General features: G+C 37.3%; 2 protein-coding genes across 2 annotated transcripts in view; one reads left to right on the top strand and one right to left on the bottom strand.

Moving 5' to 3' along the window:
* The window catches only part of NT5DC1 (5'-nucleotidase domain containing 1), a 140,195-nt gene that overhangs the window by 91,523 nt on the left and 29,722 nt on the right, over positions 1 to 18,950 (bottom strand). The window lies entirely within an intron of this gene.
* Positions 1 to 18,950, top strand: part of COL10A1 (collagen type X alpha 1 chain) — a 38,416-nt gene that overhangs the window by 6,123 nt on the left and 13,343 nt on the right. The window contains exon 2 of the mRNA XM_065056715.1: positions 16,095 to 16,183. Coding sequence (XP_064912787.1) covers positions 16,172 to 16,183 — 12 coding nt within the window. The 5' untranslated portion in view covers positions 16,095 to 16,171. The remainder of the gene's footprint in view (positions 1 to 16,094; positions 16,184 to 18,950) is intronic.

Genomic DNA, 18,950 nt, shown 5'->3' with positions numbered 1-18,950 from the left:
TTTCCTGTAGAACACCATGTTTTAACTCAGGATGCCCCAAACTATTATGTAATCCAAAAGGATTTCAAATATCTAGAGTGCACTGATATAATCAACCTTTCAAAGTTATTACAGATAAATTGCAACACAGCTCATTTTCAGGAGCTCCGTGTACTTCTAACCATATAAGAGAACAAATGGCTCTGTTTTGCATACAAGGTGCAAAAAATTCACACTACTCAGCTAAAGCATAGTAACTGTCTACTGTGCTCAGGGCCTATGAAACATGCTAAGTGATTTATGGACCTGTTCCTCCTCAGCTCACTCCTTCCATCCAATGCTGATGAAACATCTCTGTAATGTTCTTTAATTTTCTGAAATGGGAGAAAACTAAGCCAGCAAATAAGGTTGGTTAGTTTTAGCTATCTCAGCTAAAGCAGATCTCAGATGAACCTGACAATTGCCACATGGCATAAGGGAATGAGAAGTGCACAGGAGGGGAGAAGAGGACAGAGCAAGGGCAGAGACACTGACCTTTTGGTGGCAGCAGTATACTAGATGGGCTCAGCTCTAAAACTTTGGCTTAGTCCTTAAAGAATATCATTAATTACTCTCATAATTTCACATTTACCACAGGCTACTAAGTCCATATTCACACACTGATGTTTTAATGCAAGGTAATTCATTACATGACTTGTCCCGGAGTTAAAGCACGGAAACAGGGGGATGACAGTTACCATTGTGCTTTGGACTCTGTCCACATGCTGGTGGCTTATTCTCCTGCCTCCAAATTACCTTGAATTAACAGACCACAGGAGCACATATTACGTGAACCTACAAGTACCTACCCCTGGGAATACAAATAAAGCATTCCAATGGTGATGACAGTTTAAGGGAAGACAAAAGTGTGGTGGGCATTACTGAATGAGAAAGAAGTGCATATCTTGCAGAAATTTAGCGAATACAATTGAGGAAGTATAAAAACATGCACTTGGTAAAGATGTTGTGTAATACATGTGAAATTATTTAAAGTCATTGCTTAAAAATAAGAGACAAATGTCAAATTTGGAATGAAGTTCTTCTCTCCACATTTCAGATGTTAAGGGCAACTTTTGCAAAAATCTCTCAGTGTTACAGTTTCCTTAGCTTTATTCCAATCATTTGTTAGGCCAAACATTATCTTGAAAGTTATTAAATTAGGAAGCAGCATTATACCACAAAAGAAAAAGAGCTGGAACACTTTTAAAATATGGAAAGTAACTTGCAAATGCCACAAATGCTGAAGATATTATTTCCTGTGGTTTCTGTTTTTCTCTTCTTAAAGAATTATCTATTTTGTGAAACAACTTACACTGCTACGATTTCAGTTGAGAGCTCTCTTTCGCCATCCGTACATCTAAATGCAACTAGTTCTACTCAAAAAATTAGGTACTACTGGGAAATAAAAAGGCAAGAATCTAGTACTCCAACAGTTGAGGGCTAAATTTTCTAAATACAATCTCTCCTGCCCATGTAAATGACATTTTCTGTGCTAAACACTTAAACTCTTGCAGTAAACACATAGGAAATTGTAGGCTGAGTTATTAAAGGTAACCATAATGTTATATCTGTGGGAATTACTCAGAGACATCTTTAGTTTTAAATAGAAATGTAAGAACACTTTCAGCACTCAGGTATATATTCTTTTTATTGTTTACAAATGCTTTTTCCTTTAAAAGAGTTTTCAAGTCTGGAGGCAGAAAGATCTATCCTGACTTGTTTGCCACCCATGTTTGTCTTCGCTGTTCATTTCTCTTACTATAACAAGAAAGCATAATGCAAAAGGACATAAGGAATAATTTGTATGTTGAATATGAATATAGAGATGCTACTGGATGGTGCTGAAGCTGCTTTGACAGGATGGCTGGGATGTGCTGCGATAAGTAAAAAGTTCTTTCTGATGATGGGAGTTCTCAATCCACTAGATACCTTTGTCCAGCTCCTCTGTCCTACTGAAATAAGGAATTGGACTAAAGTTGTTCAAAAGGTCATGCAAAGAAATTTTGTTGTTAAGATGAACCAGCTTACAGCAAAATTTCGTATTGGTTATTATCTCTCACAATCACACTGATCCCCCAGTTTTGGAAAAGTGTTAAATCCTTCTGCTTTCATCAACAAACAATTCCAACAAGTTGCTATTTTCATTTAGTTCTACGGAGCCAAATGGATTAGAAATGCTATGGTTTGTTTCCATTTTACACTTAAGCATACATGAACCCACATTGCAATAATTACATATGTAATTATGTGATACCATACAGAAATATTATTAGATATGGGAAATGAGGAAAATAAATTTAGATATTTTTAAAAGGCTATAATAAAATACATTGGTTACAGAAAAAAACCCCACAATCTGAACTAGATCAGGAAAACCAAAAGAAAAAAGACTAGCGAAAGATGGAAGGTATGTAACAGTGACAAAGATGTGCAAAAGAAGAAGGGGCAAACTGCGTTACTCAGTTTTAGATACCAACGTATGCCTTGTTTCATTTTACATTTCAGTATTTTATCACATAATTTTTAAAAAACTAATTTGAAGCTAAAAATGCAATGAAAAAAACCTAAGTTATACATTAAATTTTACAAATTAAGAGCTATTCACAAATCAGTTGACCTGCCGTAATTTGTGGACTTAACTCCTCAGGCAAACGCAAGAAAAACTGCATTCCAGCTTCAGAAAGAATAGTATTCTCCCAGGCTATACTCAAACCACTGTTAACAATTTAAGTATTTTCTCTATCCTCAGTATTAACATGAATTTTACTCTTTTTCTTTCATGAACTGTTAAGTAAACAACACAGGTCTATAGAACAGGATACATTCAAATAGTTCTAGCTATAGTAGAAGCTAATGATTTCTTGTAAACCTACAAATAATCAATAGTCACCTGCCAATGTTATCTTACATTTTCAACCAGGAAAAAATATGCTTCCTCTACTGCCACAGAAAGCAGTTCCATGTTTTAACACTGTTGAGTCCAAATAAATACATAGCACTGTTCCTCCTTGCCCACTTTCTAACTTTTTAATAGACCTTTCAACTCACTGGGCACTGTCTGGCTCTCATACCACGCCTGCTTAGAGCTCCTGCAGCCAAAGTAAACATGTGTTTCATGAGCAAAGGCCAGTTTAGAATGAGAAATTTACTAGCTGACCATCTATAACTAAGTTGGAATAACTAAATTAGTGATGGGAAAATATTTGTTAGTCTTTTGTCACCTTTTCCAGGTTGAAGGTTCTCCTCCTTTCTCACTATAAATACATACACACACACGTACATACATATAAAGTTTAATTTGCTTTTAGCAAGAGAAAATGAAGACCATATGAAACTGAGCCACAAACTTCACAGCCTTTCACAAAAATATTTAGAAGAAAAAAGGTTCCAGGGAAAAACATATTACAATGTTTTCCCAACAAAAGAGTATTTGAATTAAAAGTGCTTTTAAAAAAGAAACCCAGATTTTAAACCAATATTGAGACAGAGAGAATTTAGTTACTGAGGAATATAATGACATTTTCTAACAACTCACTTCATCAAACATGTCACTTTTATCTCCATTCACATAAAACCACTCACATCTTGCATGTAACTGCTTCCGTTGCTCTTTCAAGGCATAAAATCTTGTTTCTAACATTGTATTAGTAACGTTGTAAATCAACATTCGACATTTCCCTTAGGCTATTTTGGAACTCTAACTAATCCATCACAGGATGAAAATTATGCATAGATTAACTGGAAATTATTTTTCAGAAAAAAATCTTTAGCCCAGTGATTGAACTGGGTATTAAGTTGTAGCAGCACTAAACCATTTGAACACTTACCTTTTCCTTTAATCAATATGTATTTTGGGCAAATCCAAACTCCACTGAATTAAGGCAGACTAGTATAAAACACCTGGTTGTACCCAACATCACAAATACCAAAGTTGTAGTTGGTCTCAAACAAGCTACGTTTATAGCGTATGCTGTTCCTCTGCAGTTTTTGAAGTATTTATACCTATTTATCCAACTGCAACAACTACAAAAAAGTTAAAAAAAAAAAGCCTTGAGGATTGATTAGCACAGATTTTTTTTTTTTTTAATTCTTTAAAGTCCCAAAATTTGCCTTTTATAATAATGTTGCCTGATATAATAATAGATAATTCTTCTCCTAACCCATGTTTGGAGGCTCCTCCAGCCATAAATCAGCCCCAAAATATTGCTTCTAGCAGTAAAGCACCAAACATATTTTTAAAAGATAAATTAAACCATTTTCTGTGACTCTTGACCTTCTTTATGGCAGGAAAAAAAGCACCATCACACTAACCAAAAAGATAATTGTTCTCTTAATCATGTGAACAGTTTGTGCGCCTATATGGGGCTGTTCATGTGCTGTAAGCAGAACTTGTTCAGCTGAATCAGTAACTAAAAGCATGAGTCAACTTTTGCTCTAAAGAAGGTGGCTCTTATACTATTATCTAGACGAGCCTTTTTAGGAGACAAAGACTAATGCTACCTACTGTCACTTACACAAATATTTAGCTGTTCACATTGTGTGGTGTGTAAAACGGGGCTTTTGATATACCCACATTTCCAGAATACTAACACAAACTACATCTATTTAAAATGAGGAAAGACAACAGCTCTAGAGTTCTTCTTGGGGATGAGGTTGTGGGGTTTTGTGCCTTTTGTGTGTGTGAATCTATGTGAGTCATGGAGGTTACGGTAAAATCTCATTTGATAGAAAGGAAGAATTTATTTTCTCTATAGAAGTAGATCTTTAATTCATAAAGACTCTTGTCCTCTTTTCAATCTCTAATATTTGTAAAAACTGCAGTAACACAGATTTCTCAGTAAAAAGGTATTTTATATAGGTTTAACAACAGATGTTCTCTGCTGAAAGGAAAATCTCTGCTTTTCCAATGGGTGTGGAAGTATTTCTCTTTCACTTTTTTAAAAATTGCTCAATCGCCTAGTGAAGTTCTAGGAAAGCAGTGTCACAGACACCAAACCTGTCCTCCCTGGATCCAACGCTCCATAGCATGCTCCTTAATCGGTTATGCATATTTGTTAGAACCTTGCCATTTGCCACATACCAGCTACCACATTTTGCAGTTCAGAACGAATAAGTTCTTTGGTTCAAAATCATAAGTACATACAATAGGATTTCCAGCCTCCCCACTTATCCAGCTCCAAAGCTGCTTTCCACTAAGCATCTAATAGAGAACTGCTGCATGGAGGAGGCTCCTGCCAATTCCCAGTTTTGTATGCTCTGGCATTTTGATGGAAATAGCTTGGTCTAAAAGAAAATGTTCTTTCCCCTTTCCAGCAGCAGTCTTTTTCCACTCTATTCATATTCTGTAACAGTACTATTTCTTTATGCCGTAATTTGATAATTTATTTTTAGGTGACCAGAACTGGCAGTTCTACACAATCTGTTGGATGCAGCAGAGACATCTGCCCAGGCAGGTGCAACCAGACTCTGCTCACACCCTGGGCTGGCTGCATGTGAAGCAATGGCAGCCTGGTAGCAGTTTGGCTGCATTAGCATACGTGTTCCCTTGCTAACACATCCATCCATCCATCAAGTGCTCAGCCACTGCACCACTCCAGGATGATCATGTAGCTTCTACCTGAAGCCTGTTTCACAGCCAGCCCACTTCTGCAGGAGTACAATGGTTTGGTGCCAGCTGCACAGATGTGCCCAATGAACCCAGAGGTCCAAATATCAAAAAAAGCAGGATTTGCTTGGTGCAGCTGGCCAGAGGCATGAAACACACTGAGGGACACCCTCCTATAAAGCTGCAGCTGTAAGAGAAGAGGCAATTTCCTGATAATTTAAAGGGAAGCTCAACAAATCTAATAGGGCCAACTAGAAACTAGCACTTGCAGATGTGAATGTGAGTAGTGCAAATGTGAAATTAGAGCTTGTGAAGGCTTAATGACAGCCAGAGGAAAAGTACAACCTGCTACCACAGTCCCAAATAGAAATCAGTGTCCCAAATTTATTTGTGTGCATTTGGCAAGTCACAGAAAGGGTTTTATATCCACTCTTCTGGCCAAAAAAAAAAGGCAGTTGTTTGGGTGTCTTTCAGCAGAACTTGCTAGATGCAAGTTCAGTGAAGCATCTGTCAATAGAAACACTGTGAAATGTTTCTGGTAGGTCATGTAGGCTTTGGGGCTGCCAGGCTTGAGAGCATTCCTTTGTTCATTTGTATTTGCTACTACAGCCTTATTTCAACCCTTTCCTGTTTAAACTCATTTTTCAGATCAAAAGACACACTTCAGACTAATTTAGCAGACTACTCTAATAGAAAACCTCTGACGAGGGCAGGACTTTAGTCAATATGGACAAAGTCAGGATCCAACAGACTCTACTTAGAGATGCAGGGGGCCAGTCTAGATGTTTGCTCTGGTGAATAGTTGCCTGTCATTCTGCTTCTCAACATGTGCAAAGATGAGTTTCAGTGTACAGAGCCTGAAATAATTTTGAAGCTACTCATAACAAATAATTAACTGAGCTCTAAAAAGCACAAAATAATAATTCTCAAAGTATGATTACTTTTTTTAAAACTCTTTGGGGAAAGAGAAAAGATGATACTTAAAAAAACCAAAGATTTTGATGCACCTAAGATTAAACATCAAAAATAGTTTGAGGAATGTTCCTCCTATGATAAAGAAAGAATGAACCACAAATTAAAAATAAATGGTAATATACTTTCTGTGTAATTTCATAAACTCATCAGGATACATTTTTTACATCACTCCTTCCAAAACTAATAAAGATTTTGTAAAACCACATCCTTAATTTATGATATTTATATATGGTCTGAAATGGTGCTGGAATCAAATACTGAAAATAAGATGATGCTAGATAACTTTTCATCTCCATACACACAGAATATGTCTTTTTATAAAAATGCATACTTGTGAAGTTTATTTGTGCAAGTCTATTACCCAATTTGTATAATTACATGAAGTATATGTAGATATATACACATATTATGTAGATACTATACACATATATGCTGCATCCAAAATACAGAATAGGCATCATATTCAAATAAGTAAGAAGAAGGATACAAATCTGATTAAAAGAAAAAGATGTGAACGTGGAACTATTGAAGTAATTTTTAAATCTGAAATTGAGAGAGAAGGAAGTGTTCTGAAAATACTAAACTAAGAAAAAAATTATGTTCCTTTGGAGATATAAGACTGATTGTGTCTGAAGTAGTCATCTATGATAGTTCCAGATGTTTAAATTCTCTCAAATCAAAACAAGCCTGCATTGTTTAATGAAGTTCATTTTCCCTTGCATAGTAAAATAGTATTGCACAGCACTTTAACAGAGAATTCACATTTGAAAGTAAAAAAAAGCAAAAAAAACCAACAAAACAAAAACCAACAAAAATTCCTGACAAACATTTGAAAGATGTGATCACAAATCATCTACAGGGAGCTCCCCTACAGGGTGAAGCAGGATTTCTCCTCCTGAGAATCAGGAGCTCCCTGTGAAGCAAACAGAGCAACCCACAACTAAATTAAGACTAGGATGTTATGTCCTTTCAGATATACTTTGGGAAGAAACAGAAGTGACTGGGCAAGCTTATTTGGTTTGTGTTATGACAGTTGGAATGAATTACTGTAATGACCCCATCTGGCTTTAGCCACTGAAAATACTTAAAACTATGTTTTGCTCAAGGAAGAATAAGCTGGAGACTCATCACGACTCCAGAGAATTATGGTGAAACCTGATAGTGATTTCTCAGATAGCAAAAAGGCTCTTCAGTCTTGCCAAGTTTAAATATAATTGAAGAAAACAAGTGACTGAGCAACTGCAAGAAGAAACCTGAAACAAGTAGAATATCATAAAAATATCTATATTTTTTTTTCCCTGCTGAATGAAGATCCTGCGAAGTTCATGGACATCAATAAAATAAAAGTGCCCTGAATGTCAAAGCAGACCTGATGGAGCAGGCAGCATTCTTGGGCTGTTGTGACAACACAGACATTTCATCACAAGCCTGAGGTACTCCGCAGCTTCTCAGAGCTAAGAGCCAGGGAGTAGGTTCTTCTTTTTTTGAGTGCGTTCAAGCAAAAATAGTGAGTGTAATGTAAAATTTCGTTTTCACCCAGTACATCCAGGCTAGCACTCAAATTCAAATTACCTTCAGTTCTGCTGAATGAGAAAGAGGCTATTTACGATGAGACAGAATGAAAATTCTGCTCTATGACAGTATGACAGAAAGTACAACAACATTAGAAAATCCAAAGCTTTCACCTAAAGTAGATGGTGATTCCTTCTGAAGATTCAGGATTGCTGGCTTTTTTCTCAGGAATGCATTTTAAAGTGAATCAATGGACAGGCCTGCATCGTCAGCAATCTCATGTTAAATATTGAGTTTTGGATACAGTGTTTTTGAAGGCACGATTAAATAGACTAAAATATTACCTCAACTATGTGCTAGCTATATTATACTATTTAAAATCAGTGATTCAATATGGTCAGACAATTTGCAAGAAGAATATAGTGTATAATGCAGCAGTTTCTTGCTATCTAAAGCCTCTATTGTACCAACTCAAAAAATGTATTTCCTTCTCTGCCTGGGCCTCATTTTTCAGGAAAGGACTCCCACCCTACTTACACTGCTTGGTTCCAAGGAATCTCTTCTTGGTAATGCAGCAGCATCAAAAGCTGATATAAGGAGAAGCAAGAAATTCCTTCACACATACCATACTGAATGGCACATAGAGAGCACAGCGAATAGTAGGAGGAGGCATCAAATATATGGAGGAGCAGACAGCAAAGCTGAAGATACAGAAGATGGAAAGAAATGCATAGAAGGAATCACTGGAAGGCAGAGACGGGCTTTCCTTTCTAAAATTTATTGCTTACGTGTTTTAAGTGTAAAGCGTGCAGTGTTGACATTTCCAGTTAAAAGCTAACTGTCTTCTCTATAGCACCCACTTCCACCAGCCCCGAGAGTCTTCAGGTGAAATCCTTTTCCTCTAAAGGGAGTAAATACACATTCTGACATGCTTTGTGAAAGAGGATAGCCTGAAAGCAAAATAAGTTTCCTTTATTGTGCCCTTAGTTTGGATTTTGCCTTTTGTAAATTTTGGAAAGCAACATTCAAGAACTGACAGGCTTTGAAAAAAATCAACAGTAGAGCAGAGGAAAGGCAAAGGAGGAGGTATTCTTAAAATGCATTTTTCCCTATTAGTTCTATTCTGCTAAAAACAAACAAAAACAAAACCAACCACAAAGAAAGACAAATCAACAAAAACCTTTGTTGCTGTCAAGAATATTCACCTTGACACAAGGCATTTTTTACAGTGGGAACAATCCAACACTGGAACAACCTCCCCAGGGATATGGTAGGACTAGTCCCCATCACTGGAGGTTTCCAAGATGCAACTGGACAGGGTGCTAGATAATCTCATCCAAGATCCCTTTCCCACAAAAGGCTGGACCAGATGATCTTTGGAGGTCCCTTCAAACCTGGGCTGTTCTATAATGATTCTATTGTATTCTACTATTCCATATTGGAATCTTCTACTGTTGTAATATGTCCCCCTATGCTCCTAAAACCAATAGGTGAACAATCAACAGGGATCATAGGTATGAGGGCAGATAAATTTACCTAATTGTTAGATGCCATTTAAATTACTTTGTACAACAGAACACTTCTGCAATAAGTTCTTACACTCTGCAGCAAGATTAATATTTGCAGTACAAGCAAGATGATATGCAAACATCTTCTGTTTCTCTCAGTCTTTCAAAGGTGATCCAGCTTAAGAAGAAACAGAATAGAACAGTTGCCTCCAATCTGGTCCGATCTATAGCATGGGAATTTGGAAAACATCCTGGGGAACAAGAGAAACACTGAGAAAAATGGGTCAATCCAAAACACCTGCCTATCATAATATCTTGTCTCAAACAGTAGCTATAAGCAAATAACACGTCCCATCAGTCCAAAAAAATAAAATTAACAAACCCATCTTCCAGTGCCTCACTGTTCTAAATACAAACTATAATAAAAATGTGGTGATCTGTGTGATCTCATCCTCCTCCATCAATGAAGGTACTTACAACTGCATTTTAGGAAGGTTTGCCTTAAAATGTGGATGGCATCCTGCTGTGACTGAGTCCTTTTGGGTGGTTCTGCCATTCACGGGCACTAAGGGCCAGACTCAAAGAGACGTAGGCATTACAGAGCATTCAGTATTGAAGCTCACTAAACAATGGACAAAGAAGAGTGAGATACTTCATGATGGAATTATAATTGCCAATATATTGAGTGGCAAAATGCCTCAGCCAGCCACCTGGAGAAAGTCATGCATCTGGAATCTTATCTCCAGCCTCATCTGACAACCACAATTAGTTGCCTCTATAAAAGTGGTATTCAGAGCACAAAACTGCCTCTGCCACTTAGGAGTGAAGCTGTCTGGGGCATGAGCTTAGATCTCTCGCTGACTAGACGGACGCAATTTTGAGTACTCAAGCACCTACAAAACTCAAATCAAAATGTGTTGTGCCTAACAAGGCAGGAGACTTTAAAGGGTAGCACGGAGGGTGTTGGTCTCTTCTCCCAAGTAGCAAGTGATAGGACAAGAGGAAACGGCCTCAAGTTGCACCAGGGTAGATTCAGATTGGATATTAGGAAAAAATTCTTCACAAAAAGGGTTGTCAGGCATTGGAACAGGCTGCCCAGGGAAGTGGTTGAGTCACCATACCTGGATGCGTTTAACAGGTATATAGATGAGGTTCTTAGGGACATGGTTTAGTCCTAGAGGTAGGTTATGGTTGGATTTTATGATCCTGAGGGTCTCTTCCTACCAGAATGATTCTATGATTCTATCAATTTACTGCTGTTGAAACAGGAGGGATCATATGCCACTGGCATCCAAGATTCCTGGCATGAGGGCACTAAGACAAGCTACAAGGCTGTATAACCATGAAAATCCTTAGTACCTGCCTAACCACAATATCTAGGAGGAATAAAAGGGCAGGGAAAAACAAACAGAAACAAAATTAAAATAAACATTTTTTTTTAAAAAAAAGGCTATTTTTTATATTCTGGTTACTTTGAGAGATGAAGCCGAAGAGTGATCACTTATGCATGTATGCAGAGCTTCAAAACTCTAATCCTCTCACCTTATTTACATGCTGTAATGATCAACCTGTTTCCAAAACTATCTTACAATTTGCTTTCACCAAGGAATGCACCCCAAAAGATGCATTGGTATTCCAAACCATATTTATAGTCCTCTACAGATTATTCTGATATATGTAGAAGGACACAAGATCAATAGACCAACCAGCTCCAATACACAGAGAATAAAGAAAGCACTTCTAAGTCCTCATATCGAAGGACAATAACTAAAATTCAGAGCAAACATTCAGTACTAGACAAAAGAAAACAAATGCCAGACCTTGGGAAAACAGAATTAAAAACAAACCAAACCAAACAACTTTAACTACTCTGCTGCCTTTTTTTTTAAATACATACTTCAAAAGTAAAACACATTATTCTTCAAAAAGAGCCAGGAACATTGCAATACTCATCTCTAAAAGGTGCAAACTTCATGAATGACTGGGATGAAGAAGAGAAGAAATTCCAGTGGGAAGAGATGGCAAGCCTAAAGCTAGTATACTTAAGAATTTAAACTTTGCCAAACCACTGGTTTCTTACTTTTTGGAACTATTTGGCAAGAGGTTCTCAAGGGAAGGCAAATATCAGTGAAAAGAGAATGCAGAGATAAAAAGTGATCATGCTTTTAATTATACAATTATAAAGGACACATAGGAAAGACTTGTATTCTTGTGCGTGGGTTTTTTTTTTCCTTTTGAAGATTTATTTTTAATTTGTAATATTTAGTTTCAATACACAGCACTTCCAACATCACTTTTAGTAGATTAAACAGCTTTTAATAATACTATTAAATGTCATTAGTAGTAACAATAATAAAATGTAAAAACTGTGAAAGTAGTTTTAGTTGAAACAAAAAACTGTTGCCCTCAATTGGAAAAGCATAAGAGGAGAACTTAACCATTACAGCAATTACCTGATGTTATAAAGCATTTTGCTTCATCTTTAGTGGGAAGGGGGAGGTTTCCTCAGGATTAGCTTTTCAGACAATTAAAACTTTGCTACATTATCACCATTCCAACTCCAATTTCTTACACCTCAGACTATTGCTTTTTCAGAAAGATTAGTTTAAAACTGTGTGTCCATTTTTTAATAAAAATATTAGGGGAAAAAAGCCTATCTACCCTAGCTCTGTACATCCATCTTGTAAAGCAGCTTTAAGCCCTTCATTCTTTCCATAGGTTTATAATTTGTCACATATTGGTGTAATATGCAAAATATCCATTCAGCTACTGCCATGAAATTCAATACAATAATTACAAAATTTGGAATGCATTTACACAATGAGGACGAGTTTGGCAGCTAAATGCTCCCAAGAGCCTACCTGTACATAGAGCCCCTGAGACCTCACATTCACTCAGCTGCTTGCTGGAACACCCCCCAAAAGCAACAGACCGTGTTTCTTCTGGAAGAGGCAGTAGCAGAGTATAACCGCTTCTGCTTTATCCTCCAAGCACAAGAACAGAAACTTGAGATGCTTCTCATGGGCCTTCCAGGCTTGTGGCATAAATGCAAAAGTGCTGCAGTGTAGGGGTATAGAGAGCTGGGAGAGTTTTGATGGGGAATAAGCTTGACTGCAGAAACTCAGAACTAGATTGTTGGACTCTGCTTATAAATTAAATTTTTGTTACATAAAGATTTGGGCCATACATATCCTTTAAAAAAACAGAGGCCTGATCCACATTTGTATAAACCAGTATAGACCCCACTGTCAAAAAAAAGGAATATTTTACTTCATAGGCCACTGTGCAGTCATCTTCAATATAACTAGATGCTATTAGACCTTGGCGATAAGTTTTTTGTTGAGATTTGGACAGCCCTACAGTATATCTGAGGGCAAAAAAATGTTTCATTTCAGTAGATGTTTTAGTTGTAGGCTATAATGTAACTCCAAACACAAAATGTAGTCTTCTTAACAATAACTTTTTTGCAGTTGTATGCATGTAAGTATTCAAAATAACTGCCCACAGCTATTAGACATAAAAAAGACGTGCAGATGCATCTGAGGTGTCATACTGGCCCTACAAGTATCCCAGGAATGAGGGACTCCAAGGGCAGCACTAACAACTCAGGAGAGAGGCTTCTCCCAGGGCTTTGAACAAACAGCCCAAGTCAGTTTTCCATCAGAACAGGCAGATGGTTGTGCTGCCTGCGCTATCTTTCAGAAGGACAGTTTAAAAACATTGAAATGTTAACTTGCTCTCTACTCTTGAAGTTGCAGAAGTCAATTTTCAACCAAAATACTCTGATCCTTTACTTCTACGATTGCTTTTTGACTTTTCACTCTCAAAAGACCAAGATTCTGAGATCCCATGAGCCCATTTAGCCCTAACCGACAGATTCATAGATAATATCACTGTGACAGCTTCTCTAGAAACTGCAGACTGTTTTCTTAGAGAATACGAATATTTACAGTGAGGCCTTTCTCTGTGATTCTAGAAGATGACCCAGCAGAAGTTTAAATATTTCAAAGCAGATCAAGAAATAACACGACAAAACCATGTCCATTACCCCCATTAAATTTGTAAATAGATGTTCCTTTACAAATGCAAAAGTTTGTCTTATCTTTAGCTAGTGTTTTTGATCCACGGAAACTGGAAAAGGTATTAGAACCATCCGTCGCTATTATAAAGTAGTTTTTAAATGTTGTCCAGAGATTATTCCACATATCAAAGAAATTCCACTCATGCTCCTTCCAGCACTCAGTTTCCCAGCAGTGTTGACACTCCCTGCACAACTAGCCTAAATATATTTTCCCTTAAAGTACCTGCGAACTATTGGTACACAAACAAAAAAACCTGTTCTAAATGGGATGAGTGTCTCAGGGACAGAGTACTGCACGAAGGCCTTGGAGAGAGGAGTCTGCCAGAAGCTCAGCCCAGTTCACATAAACACCCTGCGGTCATCAGCACAGCCCAAGGTAGAATCCAGCTCTGAAACCCAAAACAATTTATGTACACAGGACATACCAGAAAAGATCTGGATTTAGACAGGTATAAAAAGCAACCAGGAGAAAAATATGGTACTAATGTTAATTTTACTTTTATGTACTAATACGTAGGTAAGCAAATACATCCCACTATAGGTTACACAGGAGGTCTATTTTCTGAAACAATAAGCTCTCTCTGAATGACCCAACATGTTCTTGGTGACCTAACATTTCAATGGACAAACAGTGTTATGTTTAGGTTCTGAACATCTTTAAATGTTCTCCTTTTTTTCAGCTTTATACATAAATATTTCAAACTGGTAAATGAAAGTTTCAATCCCAAAACCAGATTGCAAATCTCACTCCTTTAACTTCTACTCAATTTTCAGATGGATCTTCTGTACACAGGTATTCTTCCTTATTCTACTGCATCTACTTCTAATACAGAAGTCTATTTCTCAGCAAAAACGTGAAGTACCTTTAAAACAAACACGCTAGCATGCAGAATGACACTGCAAATATAAAGAGAATTTTGACTTGTTTCTAATGCAGAATTGGATAACCAGATACTGATAAGCCATGCAATGGCAATAAGGCAATGTTGAACAGACTCTATCAGACTTCATGATAATGATGTCATGAAACCAGCATGAATGAAACACTTCAAGCAAGTAACAGCATTCATTTTAGCCCTAGCTTCCCAGATTCCACACTTGCTTTTGTTGAAAAATAATTTAGAGTAACATGGCAAACAGTCTCAGAACTTCCAGGGTACAAATACATCTTCCCTTTTTACATGTTAAAAAGCCCTCCAAGTCATTATATGGTATTTTTTTCCTCTGCATACAAATAGTGATACTAGCTTTCAAACTAGGATCTACAGCTTGTGGGTGGCCAAATCTTTGCACCATTTGAACGGTCTGGAATATGTGCCAGGGCAGACAGCCACTTGTTTAAGTTACATTCCTCTTAATTTCTGTCTGAGGTGAAACCACAGACAAGTCCAAGACACTTGGAGTAGATATTCACTACAGATCTTTATCAAGTCTCATTCCCTTATATTTCAATGATATAGATATATTCCCCAGCCAGCCAAAATACATTCAAAAAAATTACCATTTTAAAGCTCAATCGGAAACACAGAAGTGATGAGAATTTGGACAACAGACTTCCTTTGCCAAAGGTTTTTCTGAAGTTGACTTTCAAGTCCTGTAAAGACCTACTAAATCCATTCAATAGCAAGTATAAAATGAAATAAAACTGTAGCAGTTTTATATTCAAACTACAATGAAAAACCTCAGTCAAAACAGTATAATACATAGTAAAATGAACATACCCACAAGTATGCCTAAGATGCAAACACATAGTAGACAATCACAAACTACTCATTGATGATGATTGCTCTTCCTTACAACAGCTTGGAGCACAGTGCCAGCTGACCACAATGCATTTACTCTGCCTTTCCCTCTGGTTTTGTAGCAGCTCAGCACAGGTTGCAGCCAGGCTGCTAAGTAGAGTAAAACTGCTTCAGCTTTTCAGCACTAAGGTCCAAGAGCCTGCACATAGCCAGACAGGATGGGTTCAAGCCCAGGTTAAGGCACCAACATGTAAGACGGTTTAATTTCCAGCTCAGCTGTACCCAAACACCATTTTTTTTTTCTCTTGAATTCCTATATTACATGGGCTTACATTCACCTAGTACGGTGAACTGCTCACAGTTCTTCCCCATTTCATGAAAGTTTAATCAGAAAATAGTCAACGATGGCTAAGTAAAAGTGGAGCACCAGGAGCAGCAGTGTCCTCCCTCCTCTTCTTTTGTTACTAAAGAAACCCATAGGTTCTTCTCAAGGAAGACGTTGCATGAGATAACCATCAAACTCAGACTCCACATCACAATCCAGACTATGTGACACAGATAACTGATTCCCTCCATATCCCCTTTCCTATCATATCTGACTCTCTTGCTCGCCCCCATTTCAAGGTCCTAACTTTTTATCCTGGTTATTGCAGATTTGTAGAAGACTTCTTCCGCTCCAGACCTGTAGCAATATCGACATCTCAGAAAATCAAAAAAAGTGGTGACAATTATGAAGTCAAAGGTACAGTCAATTTACTGTCAATGTCCAGAAAGGTTTGATATCTTCAATGGAACCTGCACACCTAAATCCAAAAGCAAAACACTCGAAACCTCAAGCAATTTCTGCTTGCAATTTCTGTATGCATCAGAAATACATCAGACTCCTATCTGTTCACTCCGTGGAGATCCTTGCTTACATCTCACCATCAATGGGTGCAGAAATCATCTAATGTCACCTCCAGCAAGAGTAGAATTTTCAGTTTTATTTTTCTGACATTTACCACAGCAGCAGCAGGGTCAAGAGTATGAACCATGGGAAACAAGCTGGCAGTTTGGTCAGGTTGATTGTCATGAGATTAGTAGTGCTGATGCTTCCCTCCTATCTGGATAATTTTTTGTTCCTGTAGTTTGGAATGTATTTACCTTCTCCACATATGAACCACTTCTATGTAGCTATCTTTCAATCCTCAAATGTTTGAATGGGAGAGCCTACCGGTTACAGTACTTTAAAAATTCTTCATATCAATATGATTTTTCTCCTATGAAATGCAGAAGACATTGACATAGCGTCACCTATAAAACTTTGCAGCCCTGATGCATTTTCTGTAATAATAAAAGCAGCCACTTCATTAGGACTTTATTACAAGCAGGTAATTATGACTCTCCTTTATGACAGTAAAATGCTTGTAAAAACCCAGTCTCAGCTTAGTGAAACTAGTAGTAATCATCAGGAACAATTAGGCTCCATAGATTCAAGTTTATTTTGCATAAGGGAGAGAGAGTATGGAACGTTTATATGCACTCATCAACAGAACTTTCCTACGTTTCCATTTAAATAAATGAAAAGGAATCAGCAATACTTAAAATGCCAGACTTATAAAAGTCAAACAAATCCCTTATTTTTAAAGTGAACTCAGACGACTTTTATTTGTTCTGGCTGTACAAGTCTGGATTTCCCCTACCACCACCAGCTTTGGCACCTGTTTTTAAACATGAAAGTTTAAAAACAACTCTGTGCCAATTGTCCAAACCACAGCAGGTAGTAAGGTCAATGAACGAGACTATTCAGAAGGCTGACTACCTGCTCCAGTGGGTACACTTGAGACAGCAGCTGTTACACCTATTTTTCACCAACTAATTGGAGGATTCTTCTAATTAAGTAACACTTGAGGAACTACTTGAACTTTTTCACCCTTGGGAAAGTAGGGTGGTTCCCACCCTTCTCTTACAGTGGTTTCTACTTTATTCACTGTGGTCCAGAGGAGTCTGAAAGAAACCTTGAGTCCAGCAGGCACAGAGGTAGAACAAGATATTAAATACACTAATATAAGAGAAAAATAGACCATGAATTAAAGAAAACATAAAAATATCCCTGCTTCATCTCAAGAAAATGACTATCTAGCATTTTTATATGCAGGCTCTTTCTGCTGTTACTACCAGGTTTTTAAACCAGAACCTCAGGAACTTACTAAAAATAGAAAGACTACTTGCAGTAATCTTTAAAGACCAATTATATCTTTCGGGTGTTTAAAATCATTTAACACATCCTGTGAAATGATCTGGACCCACAGAAAACAAGCCTCCCTCCTTCCATTACTCCCAGGAAAGTTTGATTGCATTTTAGTCCAAATAATTTTCTTTCTTACTCAGCTTACAGGAAAGCTTCATAAAGCATTGTACTGACACAACTGAGAGTGCAGTCAAGATCAGGCAGAAGGCTGAAAATGAGCAATTTGAGGCAAAAGGAACTGGAAACCTCTTCACCTGGTTACATTTAAGCAGCTCCAGAAACAGTTTTGTGGAACCCTCTCCTAAATATTTCAAGTCAAAATTTTGTATTTGCTTAGGCTCTTCAGTGGCCAAGCCATATGATTTTTGTTTTCTTTTTTTCCTAAATTGTGCACAAAGTTACCTGGACATTTCTGTTCTCTTCTATCATAAAGACACAAGTCCTGCTATCACCTCCATGCTTAAATTTTTAAGCAAATGTAGTGAAAAATCCAAACTTTAAAGATATAAACATTTACACTACTTACTCAGAAATGCATTTGTGAGAAGAAGAATAAATATCAATATATAAAAACAGCTTTGTGTTTTCAATATCTTGAAAACTGCTCTGTTTTCATTTAGCAATTTAGCAATTATTGCAGTTAGCAATAGGACAAGGGGGCATGGGCTTAAACTCTACCAGGGGAAATTTAGGCTGGATATTAGAAAGAAATTCTTTACAGAGAGAGTGGTCAGGCATTGGAATGGCCTGCCCAGGGAGGTAGTGGACTCGCCGTCCCTGGAGGTTTTTAAACTGAGATTGGACATGGCACTTAGTGCCATGATCTAGTAAACAGACTAGAGTTGGACCAAGGGTTGGACTCGACGATCTCTGAGGTCTTTTCCAACCCAGTCGATTCTGTGATTCTGTGAACTGATATGAGTTTCAAATTAATGCATTCATTTGATCAATATTTCTTCTTTTTATTTTCAGAGGCAGGGGAAGAAGTAAAAAAAAAAATGAGAAAGGAATGAGGTCAGGCCAGCAGCATACCCAAGGTACTGGAAAACATCTTTCCTAACACCAGTACTTATGTTTGGTATGTTTTGCTCTAGTACCATAAATTCTCTAAGATGGGTGAAGATTACCTTATCTTTATAAAAGCATAATGAAATGGGGCCACAAACAACATAGTATTATTGATGAATGCTTTTTAACAATAACATCTGAAGGAATGTATAATCAGACATTCACATCAGCCTCAAAGCTTTCTCTATAACTGATGCAGAACACATCTTTT

The sequence above is a fragment of the Columba livia genome, chromosome 3, assembly GCF_036013475.1.
Source record: "Columba livia isolate bColLiv1 breed racing homer chromosome 3, bColLiv1.pat.W.v2, whole genome shotgun sequence".
Classification (NCBI taxonomy): Eukaryota; Metazoa; Chordata; class Aves; order Columbiformes; family Columbidae; genus Columba; species Columba livia.
The sequence above is the reverse complement of the archived record's forward strand: the minus strand, read 5'-3'. Positions and strand labels throughout refer to the sequence as shown.